The 13,043-nt window shown below is 49.0% G+C and overlaps 6 protein-coding genes and 1 non-coding gene across 7 annotated transcripts; 4 read left to right on the plus strand and 3 right to left on the minus strand.

Moving 5' to 3' along the window:
- Positions 1-61: 61 nt before the first annotated feature.
- Positions 62-996, minus strand: VFPPC_04925 (hypothetical protein; the record flags this gene model as incomplete). The annotated part of the gene is made up of 3 exons (XM_018284188.1): positions 62-313; positions 387-686; positions 742-996. 3 exons carry the CDS (start codon positions 994-996, stop codon positions 62-64), a joined length of 807 nt encoding a protein of 268 aa, XP_018145574.1.
- A 373-nt stretch (positions 997-1,369) lies between these two features.
- On the plus strand, positions 1,370-2,815 carry VFPPC_04926 (hypothetical protein; the record flags this gene model as incomplete). The annotated part of the gene is made up of 1 exon (XM_018284189.1): positions 1,370-2,815. The coding sequence occupies one exon, from the start codon at positions 1,370-1,372 to the stop codon at positions 2,813-2,815; it is 1,446 nt and encodes a 481-aa protein (XP_018145575.1).
- Positions 2,816-4,257: 1,442 nt separating this feature from the next.
- VFPPC_04927 (acetyltransferase) lies at positions 4,258-4,992 on the plus strand (the record flags this gene model as incomplete). The annotated part of the gene is made up of 1 exon (XM_018284190.1): positions 4,258-4,992. The coding sequence occupies one exon, from the start codon at positions 4,258-4,260 to the stop codon at positions 4,990-4,992; it is 735 nt and encodes a 244-aa protein (XP_018145576.1).
- Positions 4,993-5,492: 500 nt separating this feature from the next.
- VFPPC_17266 lies at positions 5,493-5,590 on the plus strand. Its single transcript has one exon. It is a non-coding gene; the product is annotated as a tRNA-Phe (tRNA).
- Positions 5,591-5,815: 225 nt separating this feature from the next.
- VFPPC_13727 (NAD dependent epimerase/dehydratase) lies at positions 5,816-6,729 on the minus strand (the record flags this gene model as incomplete). Its single annotated transcript, XM_018291499.1, has 3 exons — positions 5,816-6,325; positions 6,375-6,403; positions 6,468-6,729. The coding sequence occupies 3 exons, from the start codon at positions 6,727-6,729 to the stop codon at positions 5,816-5,818; spliced, it is 801 nt and encodes a 266-aa protein (XP_018145577.1).
- Positions 6,730-7,875: 1,146 nt separating this feature from the next.
- On the plus strand, positions 7,876-10,213 carry VFPPC_04928 (FAD dependent oxidoreductase; the record flags this gene model as incomplete). Its single annotated transcript, XM_018284191.1, has 3 exons — positions 7,876-7,900; positions 7,958-8,691; positions 8,747-10,213. 3 exons carry the CDS (start codon positions 7,876-7,878, stop codon positions 10,211-10,213), a joined length of 2,226 nt encoding a protein of 741 aa, XP_018145578.1.
- A 147-nt stretch (positions 10,214-10,360) lies between these two features.
- VFPPC_04929 (hypothetical protein) lies at positions 10,361-10,937 on the minus strand (the record flags this gene model as incomplete). The annotated part of the gene is made up of 2 exons (XM_018284192.1): positions 10,361-10,552; positions 10,608-10,937. 2 exons carry the CDS (start codon positions 10,935-10,937, stop codon positions 10,361-10,363), a joined length of 522 nt encoding a protein of 173 aa, XP_018145579.1.
- Positions 10,938-13,043: the final 2,106 nt, after the last annotated feature.

The raw sequence follows: 13,043 nt of genomic DNA on the forward strand, positions 1-13,043 counted from the left end.
TCGACTATTTGAGAATATTGCAATGCGCATTGCCTTTGATGTTTGTGACATGTTTGATACGTCATCGACGTGTAAGTGGGTGTACAAGACTCTGGCGATGCGGTCTGATGGCAGTAGATGTTGTAGTACAGAGGGCTCGTGGTCCTCCTTTTCTCGGAGGGGCATTTTCTCCAGGTCGTACCAGTAGTCTCGCTGTTTGGGAGCCCTTCTGCGTAGCATTACGGCCCGAGAGAGGAAGAAGATTGGGACTCGGAGCGGGCTGGGCATGGAAATTAGGGGGACTATGAGGACGGTGTTGCAGGCTAATAATGCGCTTTGAAAGTCAGCACTTTGCAAAACTTGTATTGATAGTCCAGGTGAGCTTACAAATTAATAATTCCGAGTGCTTGTATCGCCGTCCCTCTTCGACACTGATCTTGGAAGCTGGCATCGCTGATAACCGGCGGCCACTGATCATACGCCATGTACAAAGAACAAGTATTAAATGTCCATGGTGTAAAATATGTGCCGTAAATAATCGCAGCGAGTATACACGCCAGAAAACTGGCATCAATGAGAAAGATGTAAAGGAAGCCACTGCTGCGTTGTTTGGCTCCCCATTCCAATGAATGCGGCCAGGCGGTGTTGTTTTTCAGTTTCTTGCACAAAGCTTTCACGGCTAGTGTCCATGGTAATAGAAGGATGCCCTGGGAAACTTATTAGATTGCCAACATAACACGCAAATGGTATAAGTAGACTTGCCGCCATCCCATGTATACTCTGGCTCACGAATATCGGCCCAAGCTTCGATTGCATTCCATTGCTATCATATCTCGTGTGAAATGCTGCTTGTATAGCAAAACCGCCGTATATACCGTGTGGGATTAGACTCCAGAAGCGCCACCACGGTGCGCCTTCAGCGGTTTTGATCCTGATTGAGTTGGCGATGGCTATTACGACGCCGGTACTGAAGATGGCTGCGCTGGTGAGCGACCCGATGGTTGCAGTTTTGTCCATATTTTGTTGATCATGCTGCCTGCTGAAGGGACGAGATGCTGGCACCGGGTTGAGGTCGTTTGTTTAGATGTGAGCTCAGGTAGCACAGTCGCAGCTTCATAGCGGAAACAAATCCGCCATTGAGCCAGGGATGGTTAATTGAGGCGAGCAATTTGAGTGAGGCGGATTGCATGCATGATATCGGCGCTATTGATTCAGCCTCTGCCAGACTGCCGTTGGGGGGGATCGTCAGGCTGAATTTGTGCATTTCAGTTGGAAATCGTACTATCAACGGAAAATAGAGATTCAAACTTTAAGAAAAGAAAATAGCAATACTGTTAGACTTTTGTATGCATCACACATAGCATCGTGTTTTGCGCAAGGTTCACTCACAATGGCCCTCGAATGCAAAAAGACACGAGACCAAGTACACACATTCGGTAAAACTTCCATCAGATCACTATCCAGCGGCTTCAGCTTCAAACCCTACGCAACGGCAGCAAAACCCGAAGATGAAGTGCAAATTCCATCACCCGCGATATTCGACTTTGCACAAAACCTGACAGACGAGCCAGTCAATCCGCGCCGTCTCCCCGTCGCCGCCGCTTGTGCGACTCATTTAGAGCTGCTCGAGGTATTCTATGTCATCCGGCAAAAGATACTCATGTCCAAGGAGATAGATGCGTCGTTTGTGATTCAGCCTAATCGCACGGAGAAGACTGGCTACAATGGGGATCACAAGACGCTCAGGGACGACACGCTCTGGACAAGAAGACAGGTCAAGTGGCCCAAGTATCTGGAATTTGCGGCCGTTCGCTTCCTCCACTGGCTGCGGATCCTAGAAGAAAATAAGGATTATATGACGGTCGTTGTGAACGGTCTACGTATGTTGCAGTACCTGCCGCCGCTGGATATCCTCATGATTTGGCACTCATTCATGCTAAACCCACGACTGTACATGGACCACTGCCAAAATCACATCCTGTATCAAATACGCATGCCTTGGAAGCTGGTTCACCAAGCAATCGATAACAGAAACTGGACACTCACCATCGACAAACATGCCAGCAATGCGTACGAGCGACTCACCAACATGCCCGCCAATCTATTTGAACAATTCGAAACATGGCACTCTCAAATCATACCCGCTAATGAAGACGCCATAAGAACATTATCAAAGTTTCATCTCGAGGGGGAAAACCAGTCCACCATAGATGCCCGTCTCAACGCCGCCATCTTCTCCAAATCAAGCAGCACCCGCCTCGACGGCAAGTACTTCAACCTCTTCAACACGACAGACACGAAACTAGCAGTGCAGCTTCGAGACGCTGTGATCCGCCAGGCCGAATTCGTCGACAAGATGAGTGCGAGGATGTGGATTCGCAGCCCGGCACTCGAGGGTACACTGCGGCGCGGCATACAGCGGTACCTCAACTTCTTGACGCTGCTAAAGTTATATCCCAAGGGTACGATAGTGCCCACCTTGGATATTGACCTTGTTTGGCACACGCACCAGTGTACGGGGGGTGCGTATGCCAAGGGGATGAAGGCCATAACTGGGCGGTTCGTGAACCATGATGATACCATTGTGAAGGAGAAGCTGGATGATGGGTTTGACAAGTCTAGGGGGCTGTATAAGATTCATTTTGCGCAGGAGTACCGCACGTGTGGGTGTTGGGATTGCGAGGCTCTGGTCTCGGAATTGGAGGGTGTGCAGGACAGGGAGGCGAGTGACGTTGATATGGGGGCTATTGCGGCGAGGGTTATGGAGGAGGTGAGGTTTCATCGGGCGTATGAGGTGGCTATCAGGTTGAAGAAGCCGTTGCCTATTAGGAGCTGAGGAATCTATACTGTCCTACTTGAATATTGACTGCCGACTGTTCGCAGCGTTGCTGAATCGCTCCAGGTCGATGCGTCCAGGTCGAGGGTCGAGCGTGTACGTTCCAGGTAGACCTTGCGTTTATGTACCCTTAGCGCACAGAATAATAAGTTGCTGAATGTCTCATGTGTTACTTGGAACATTTTGTAGGTCCTGGCCGGAAAATGGTGCTCTAGGCACTACACAACCTTAAGAGGCTTCTAGTGAACTATCCGGTACTGCGAACAACTGCAAAATACAATTTTAGTATCTTTAGCATGTACATCATTATTAGCATGTGGTGTGCGGTCGAACCTTAACATACCAGACCCATTTCACCTTCTTACTTAAACATGGACGGTAGAGTCTGTCAAATTTTCGCTCCGACAAGAATTAGCCATCACATGCATGGTTGGGATTAAGTTATTGCCAAACCCAAAACGGAGAATAAAAAGAAAATTGTGCTACAGCATACGAAGTCATCCAATCCACACAGACTCACGCATATAAACCACCAGACTTGGGTATTCCGACATTCACATTGACCAGCCTACGTCTCTGAGAGTCGCAGCCGTTCTCACTCGACAATGGACGAGGAGTGTTTCCGAGTGCTGGTAGCCAATCTCGTTTATAGGGGTGCTCTTACCTTCCTGGCGTGCTTCATTGAGAATCACATCGTTCAACGCCGACACATCATCATAAAAATTGGGCGCCAACTACAATACAGCCTAAATATTCCCGAATGTCTGCATATTATTACCGCTGAGGACCCAGGACTTACAGACCACGATATTCGGATAAGCGCTTTTATATTATGCATTTCATTCTTCTGCGGAGCCCTTGCATGTTGTGTCGTGGTGCCTGCGAAACGCACAGTGTTGGATACTTGGGTCTTTTGTGCTGTTGTTATCAACCCCTGCTGCGTTTGTATTCTCCTATGGTTACATCTCATTTTTGTAAAGAGGAGACGGCTGAGCAGGAGAAACATGTATGGGGAGCTTGGGAGCGAGAGAGACCCTGGCTTGGACGGTCTTCTCAGGGATATCTGGACCTGCTAGACTTGCGAGTTCGATGTTGTTGTTCTATATATATTGAGTTGCTAGTTACTGAGTAGCAAGTACCCCCACTAAATAATAACTTGTCAAGTAGCTTCGTCACTCAACCCCATGTCAACTTTTAGAGTGCGGTGCGGGGGGAACGGCCACTCATAGATAACATAACTTGACAGCTCCGTCCTCAACATTTAGACTCGCTGCTCATAACAAGTGCCGTCAACTCAGAACCACGTCAAGACACGCCAGAGTTGCAAACTGATCAAATCTCAAATCAAACTTGTATTGCACAAGTTTCAACCTGCAACCCAGGCAAAGACTCCGGCCCTGTCCGCAGAGTAGGAAATGCCCTCCAGCGACGCACCCAACACAATGAGCAATGACAGCATTCTCATCGAACAAATCGTCACGCCAGAGGACATCATAGAAGCCTTCAACCCCATCTGCAACACCTTTGGGCGCCAAACCCAGGATGGCTTCTTCATGGCCATGAACCCCGGCTGGGAAACCCCAGAAGGCCATGCCCGAGGCGCATCTCTCATGGTCGATCGCTGGCGAGCAACAACCAAGGACCAACAAGGTCGTCCAAACGCCATATTTCTCAAGGCCACAGTCCCCAGCGAATCCGAATCGAACAAGATCGTCGGCACAGCAATCTGGCTGCAAGCCTCCAACGTCCCAGGCCACGGCGACCCGCCCGTCCAAGACCTCAGCAAAGCAATGAACCTGGACAATCTGTATCCCGGCAATGCAGCCGAGCAACGATATCTATGCCAGGTGGATTACTCACTGCACCGCCAGCGCATAGAACTTGTGAAGAAAAAGGTCGACTCCTCGCCTCCTTCCGTCATGGTGCTTGACCTCTGTGTTGTCGACCCTGCTTACCAGGGAAGAGGTATTGCCAGGCGTCTGGTTCAATGGGGGTTGGATGAGGCAAAGGCCCGAGGGGGCTTGGAATGCATCACCGAGGCTTCGATTATGGGGCGATGGGTGTATCAAAAGATGGGATTTCGACAGGAGGGACCGGATATTGAGTTTGTGGTGGATGAGGAGTTTGCGGACCGGAGTCGGCCGCCAAATATTTTTATGCGGACTGGAATTGATTGATGTTCTGGCTTGGAAACACTTAAAGCATCTGAAAAATATTTGGGAGAACTGTACGGGTTTGGTCAACGGACCGAGACTACATAGCGAGTCAGTCACATGGTTTACGTGTAAAGATCTCGTTTCTGTAGATTACATTAGAGTACCAAACGGAAATTAAGTATAGAATCACTGGGAAGAGAACTATTCCAGTTGATTGTCAAGGTGGACTTGTGATCAATCTATCCGGTCGAGGTGCAGGTTAGCTCCATACCACGAAATGTCGACAACCAAACACCCAATCACAGTAACTGATGCTGATGGAAGATGAAACAGGTAAAACCCCCATTTACGATAGAATATTCAACCATTGATGCCGTACAAGGTCAATTGACCTTTGAGACTCCCATCACATTCACCAAGAAAATGGTGAGGACAGGAAAGAATTCGAGTAGGGTGGGGCAAGATGCGCGATTTTCTAACACACCCATATAAAGAAAAATAAAGACTAGACTTTCAACCTTGCGGCCATAGATTAGCTGGGAGATCGTCAGACTGAAGTCAAACTTCAATCCTACGGATGCCTATCTGAAGGTCGTGTGTTCGAGTCACACTGGCCGCATTGTTTTTTGCCTTTTTGCCCATTTTTTCCATCTTTTTTTTTGGTGGCCAGTGTGTCTACTTTATAATTATCATGTATATTGCCGAGTGTGACGAAGGTCATTCTTTTGATTCTTTTGTTTTCGATTATTTCTCAACACAAGCCATGGGCCAAGTTGCTAGACAATATCTCGGATTCATGGATTCTAATTTGCAAGTTGATGAGCATCCAAGCTTTATTATTTATTTAAATCTTAGAGCCAAAGATTTCCTCGCCCTCAGCTGCATCAACGCCATCCTGAACACACTTTTTCACAGCTGCCTCAACATCATCATTTCCATCCAGAAGATCAAGCCATGTATTCTTAATACCATCCACCGCAAGCAAAGCATCAGCAGTGGCAGCAACGCTAGCTCTGCTCGCATTGCCCTTCACATGAGCAGTTTTCCCCAGCTCAACCTTGCCCGCAGGCTCCTCCGTAAGGGTCCCCGGCCGAAGACAGATGCCAACGAGACTAGAACTCTTCTTGGAAGTCTCATAGAGAGCTTCATCAGCCGCAATTTTGGCCTTGTAGTAGGTTGCGAGAACCCCGTAATTGACCTTCTTGTTGTAGTCGTCCCATTCGCCTTCAGGCCACCAGGAAGCTCCGGAACGTCGGGATCCACCGTATGAGACGAGCAGGAATCGCGTAATAGAAGGGATATTGGCGGCTGCGCGAATGAAGTTGATGGCTGCGTCTCTGTCTACCTTGAAGGTCTGTTGAATGTGAGTATGGGGTGCATTCCGTGTTTCTGTTTTGACTTACCATTTCGGGGCCACCTTTACCACCAGCACCTGGTTCAAGTCAGTCGCTGTCCTGGAGACAATGATTAATGTTTGGATTGGTAGTGAAACTTACCAGCACTCCACGCAACGTAATCTGGCTTAACAGTGTTTAAAATGGTGGCAGCGCGCTCCTGGGTAGAAACCTCGTCGACGCTGCTGACCAGAACGTTGAGCTTGCCTGGCAGACCACTGCCGAGCTTCTCAATGGTAGGAGCCTGCTCCTTGGTACGAATCATGCTTGTGACGGTCCATGATCGCTTTAGAAGAAGTGGTGTGAGCATCTGGGCGATCTTGCCGTGGCCGCCGATGAGAAGAACATGGTGAGATGCGGCCATTGTGATGTTGGTCTATTAGTTGGTGCAATTGGAAGGAGCAAGTCCGGGGATGGCACTGGATGCGATGGTTTTAAGGAATTGCCAATGGAGACAATGTGTAGGAGGAAGGAGACAAGCTCTAGGACGGCAATTGCTTCGGGTTTGCTTTCAAAGCAGTACTGCCCCTCATCTCACTAGATGTGTCAACTCTGTTTGGCCTGGTCATATTGAGGTGATGACGACATGCTGATTTCCGTGCTAAGGCGTCAACGGGAATAGTGATCCAGTATTTGCTGCTCTCAGTGGCTGTTGGAACTCTGACTGGACCATTAGTTCGGTGAATCTGCCGAAAGTTGAAAACAGTGGCAGCTCATCGACCCACAGATCGCTGGAGTGGAGGCCTTTGCTGGAACTAAAACCGGCGTCAGCAGACACATACACGGCTGGTTGCTTTGCAACTCGAGAACAATTCAATATCACGATCAATATTCATCTTTTTTTCTTTGTCCTTTTTCTTTCAATTTGTCTGGGCTCTTCTGACCCCATTTATCATGGTCGTATCATCTAGAAGACGATTTCTCTTTCGTGTCATGGAGCCATACAATACCCGTCCAAATTAAATCCCATCAAAAAGACCAACAGTTGCCCCCACCCTGCAAACTCTAGCACTTCCCCAAGTTCTGATCAGCCCAATGTCGTACGGCGTCACAGAAACCAAAAGGTCAAATATTACTGTAAAGTTGACTACATAATTTCTGTTTATTCATATGAAAAGACCCGTCGACCTTTCAAGTCATGGTTGTCCAAGACAATCAAGAGCTGGAGGCAAGGTCTCGCCTGTCAGATTATGTAATGCCCCGTCGCGTCTGGCTGGCCACAACTGATGCCGCTTTCCGCCGGCGGCTTTTTCAAATATTCATGACTTAGTGCTCACCCAAACCAAGGATCTCACCGAACCTACGACCAAATTTCATTTATCAACCAAACAACGTCGAAGCAAACAAATAAATACTAGTTGCTCTGGTCGGAGTTCTGCGGAAGCATCGGTGATGCTGTGACTTTAGGACTTCACTCGTTGCTTGCAGATCCGCCATTTCAACACTAACTACCCAACTGCCCAGCTCACAGCCCATGCTGAGAACGTTGCTGCAGGGAACCCGCGGGAAGATGCCTAAATCAGTTTGCGTTGTGGGTGAGTGCGGCTTTACAATGTCACATCCATGGCCTGTACCTTAACATCATCCCATAGGCGCTGGACCGTCTGGCCTCCTTGCGGCCAAGAATCTACTGCGCAACGCTCCCGAAGGACAGTTCCAAGTCAGCGTGTTTGATGCCCAAGATGGCATTGGGGGGCTATGGCCAGCCTCAAAGACGGACATGGGCCGCCAGGTTCACCCATTGATGGTTGCTAACCAAAGTAAACACACCATGCAATTTAGTGATCTTGCCTGGGAAGATGGAGCGCCTCAATTACCACTGGCGTGGCAGGTTGGGCGCTATCTGGAGCAATATATGGACAGATATTTGTCAACACACCCAGGCTTCAGTTTACATCTCAATACTCGGGTCGTCCAAGCCAATCGGCCAACGGGGGAAAATAGCGGTTGGGATGTTCTCCTTGAATCCGAGGGCAAAGATGAAACACAACACTTCGAGCATCTTGTGGTTGCATCTGGCTACTTCGGCAGACCCGTGGTTCCGGAAGGCATTTCATTATCTACCACCGCAGCTGTACCGGTAATTCATAGTAGCCAGTACAGAGACTTGAAGTCTTTGCTCGGAGACCGTGGTTCTGCCAAGGGCAAGATCCTCATTGTTGGCGGCCAAATGTCCGGCGTCGAGATTGCTGGAACTATTGCAACGCACATTTCGTCTGCAAAACACTCTCCCAATAGTTCCTCAATACCTGATGTCGACCAATGCTCCATTCACCATATTGTCCAGCGACCAATATGGGTTTTCCCGCTACACACAACAGCAGAAGTAAGTGACTAGCAGCCCTACACACACACTGCTCCAAATCTAACAAAAAAAAAAGCCCAAAGCCGCAGCCGCGCCATTCTTACCTCTTGATTTCTCATCCTACAATCGAAATAACCGACCATTACCGCTGGTAAATACACAAGGCCACGTCGACGAGAAGACGGCGCAGATCGTGAATGGTATCTTCCAGTCAGCTCTAGGAACGGATCAGGCGGCCTTTTCGCCCCTGTTGCATGTGACTGATGAGATGAAGACTCAGCCGCCGTACTTGGCAGTCAGTGATTATTATTGTGATTTCGTGAGATCGGGCGAAATATCTCTGTACAACGGAAAACTCGAGTCGCTAAGCGACAACACAGCGAAGCTTGCTGACGGTACACAAATCGACGATGTCATAGCCGTTGTGCTTGCGACTGGTTTTGATCCAACACCATGTATCTCATATCTTCCCGATGACGTGTTGAAAACCTTGAACCACTCTCCAGCCCACCGAGAACAACCACTGGCCCTAGCATTTCACGGAACTCATCACCCAGACGTCCCAGGGTTGGGGTTCGTGGGCTTCTACCGATCGCCTTACTGGGGTGTCATGCAAATGCAAGCTCGGTTCTTGGCAGAATATTGGTCTTCATCTCCAAATGCCTCACCAGAAGCGCTGCAGTCGAAGCTGAAGTCCGATGACTCTATTCAAAGAACTCTCAATCTCCGCGATGACCCAAGATTATCCCAGTTTCCAATGGGCGACTACCCCTTTCTCATGCAAGAATTCTCTGAGGCCCTTTCTATACCACGAGTCGACCCGTCGCTCAAAGGAATCCCCATGCTATCGCACAACAGTCTGCCATTGGACATGCTCACCCCTGCGAGATATCCCTCGCCGTCAGATGATGCCTTGGCGAAGGAAGACGCAGAGAAATTACGCCAGGATACCGTACAAGTTGCTATTGCTGGTCTGACAACGCCTCGGTTCATGCCACGCGCCGTATTCCGGGGTCTCCTTGGCACATGGAAGCTGGAACGAGATCTGACAAGTAGACTGCCAACACACCCAAGCGGTCACTTCAGCGGCACAGCTCAATTTCTTTTAAGAGACAAGACATCAGACGGTCTGCAGTGCGCAAAGCAAGGCCTGGAGTTGTCTGACTCTGACGAAGACGGTGGCATGGAATACTTGTACATCGAAGATGGGGAGTTCAAAACCGAGCAAGGGTTCGGCTTCAGAGCGAGCAGGCGGTACGTCTGGCGATATGATGAGCAAAAGGAATCATTGAGCGTTTGGTTCGCCAAGCCTGATGCTCCTAAGCGCGCAGATTACTTGTTCCACGAGATTGAATTCATGCAGCCGGAAGATGGGCGTGAGAAGGGGTGGTCTGCCAAAGCGGGACATCTCTGCATAGACGATTACTACGATGTCAAGTACAATTTTGCATTTGAGGCGGTCAACTTGAAGAATTGGAGTATAGAATACACTGTCAATGGCCCAAAGAAGGATTACACCATAAATGGGACGTACACAAGATAGAAGGCTTGGAGAATATGTTCGGATCAAGGAAATATACATCACGCAATTTGGATATACACATTGGAAAGAGAAAGCATTTATTTACGCTATACTGCATCCTGGACACCCGGAGCATCAATACATATAGTTGTCAGTATCCTCACCCCATCAAGAAGACTGAGCACGCGGTGCCTGCATCAATCCATCCTCAAGCGAGAAGCTCGCATCACGATCCTCAATCTTGATTTGCACATCACCATCCACACACTCCTGGGCATCATAAAAGTGCGCTTGATCAAGCTCCCGCAATTGATCCCTGGTCTCATCGCTGAGACACTGGTTCATTTTCGCAAAATCCTGCTACGCAACGATTAGAACACCGCAACACAAGCCGCCACACCTCCCAACAACTCACTAGTCCCCTAATAAGCAATGGTTTCTGCTCTGAAAGCAGCTTATGTGCCACACTCTCTGCAATGACACTAGCAGGGCTCAGGCGCTGGGCCGCGTCAAAGCTGCGATCTAACAGTGAAGAGCTTGATCTATATGATGGTGCAGGACCAAGAGGTGTGCTCGGGTTGGACGGTGGACCGGGTATCGGTGGCGCGTATCGTGGTACGAGGGAAGGTCTCGAGTAGAATTCGACCTTGAGCCCGGCGAGCATGCCCTTTAGTGTCGCAGCTCCGTCGCTTAATCGGCGGAGTTCTGCTAACAGCTTCTCTTTGTCCTCGGCTTCTTTCCTCATGGTGTTTTGCAGTTCTTGGATTTGGTTCTGGAGATGGACGATTTGGAAGGAGTGTTTCTTAATTGTCTCTTGATGCTTGTTAAGCTCTAGCTGGAATTGATGGTTAGGAAGGGAGATTGAGGCTTGGGGTTTGATGCATGATACCTGATAAACGGATGGCAGATCCTCAAGTCTCTTCTCGGAAGAATTGTTGTGAGTTGCTTGTTGAAGGCTTGGAGAGCCATCACGGGAAGTGGTTTTGGTATCTGGTCTTGCGCTTTGCCCCATTCTCAAATTCGCTTCGAAGCGTCTGAAGTCTGCTGAAGGCCCGGAAGACGTAAAATGTTGGAAATGTTAAGCTGTAATGAATGGAATTGGAGTTGAAACACTTGGGGAGAGTGTGGAAGCAAACGCATAGGAACCAGTTGACATTAAAGAACAGAAGGGGCCATGGCCATATTTCAGATGGCGGCAGGTGCGTAGCAGCTTGACGAGACTCTTGCCAACCGACGGCCATCCAGTACCCGAAGTCGGCGCTATCAGGCTGCATTGAATCGTGAAGTACAATTTGTTGGTCTGGAGAAAATTGTTTGCATGTGTATTCTACGTCGCTGAGGCGACACAATGTGTTGTCCCTAGTATACATGCACCACATATCCGTCACATGGCAACACCGTACAATGCTTTTAATGGCTGATTTTTACGGTTAGCACAAATACATATATATATTAGGAAGAGGAGAAGATGAAAAATTGTGTACATAAAATGGAAAGAGACATCTGGTGCCTTTTTAGGACAATGCGATCTTACATGTCGTCTGAATTAGTCGTCCTATGTAGGTAGAGTATTGTCTAGTTCAACTCTTGACAAGACAGCTTACTGACTATAGACAATTACTCGCCTAAAAGAGCAAACGGCCCGGATAATTTGCAACAGTCTGCATGTTTTTAAAGTGAAGTATATGAGCACGTACATATTTTGAATGCTATCATGAGAAGACTTATTGAGCAGATGTAAAAGCATCTGGGTCTCAGACTAGACAGACAAGCTGCAACCCTCAAATGTGCCTACCAACTCTTTGTGACCATTTGGTGACTCATTTACCGTCATATACAATGCAATTTGCCCACGACAATTAATACTGGCTTGGGGAACATGGGCGGTAGCTCAAGTACGACAAACACCACAGCCGCACTTGGAGCATTTGACCCTACCCCATGTCAATGGAAAGCGAAGCAACGAAGATATAAAAATCAACATATTCAAAGATGAACAAAATCAAGTCTTACACCCCAATCTGTAGATAAGCACCCATCTACACAATTAGCTCCGCCAAGCCGAGGCGTCATCCATTTCCGGCATCCCGCATCAGCCAAACACACCCAAAGTTCAATTGAAAGTTCAATGAAACCCCTCCATCTCAACTCACCACTCAACCAAATAACAACAATCTCACAATCTCATCTCATCCATCACCCAAACTTCATCTCCACTCCCCAAAAGCCATCACCACAATGAAGCTCGCCCTCTTCAGCGCCAAGCCCTACGACAAGAAATACTTCACCGCCGCCCAAACCGCCCGCAACGACACCTCCATCACCGTCCTCTACCACGAAGTATCCCTCACCCCCGACACCGTCTCTCTATCCGAGGGCGCCGACGCAATCTGCGTCTTCGTCAACGACATCCTCACCAGCACCGTCATCGAGCACCTCGCCACCAATGGCGTCAAGGCCATCCTCCTCCGCTGCGCCGGCTTCAACAACGTAGACCTCCTCGCCGCCGAGAAGCACGGCATCGCAGTCGCCAACGTGCCCTCCTACTCGCCCGAGGCGGTGGCCGAGTTCGCAGTCGCACTCATACAAACCCTCAACAGGAACACGCACCGCGCGTATAACCGCGTGCGCGAGGGAAACTTCGCCCTCGACGGACTACTAGGCCACACTCTCCACGGCAAGACGGTCGGTATAGTGGGCACAGGCAAGATTGGCGTGGCAACCGCCCGGATCATGAAGGGCTTCGGGTGTAAAGTTATTGCGTATGATCCGTTTCCGGCGGATGCGTTTAAAGAGATTGGCGAGTATAAGAGCCTGGAGGAGTTGCTGCCAGAATGTGATATTATAAGTC

This window comes from Pochonia chlamydosporia, chromosome 3 (assembly GCF_001653235.2).
Source record: "Pochonia chlamydosporia 170 chromosome 3, whole genome shotgun sequence".
Taxonomy (NCBI): Eukaryota; Fungi; Ascomycota; class Sordariomycetes; order Hypocreales; family Clavicipitaceae; genus Pochonia; species Pochonia chlamydosporia.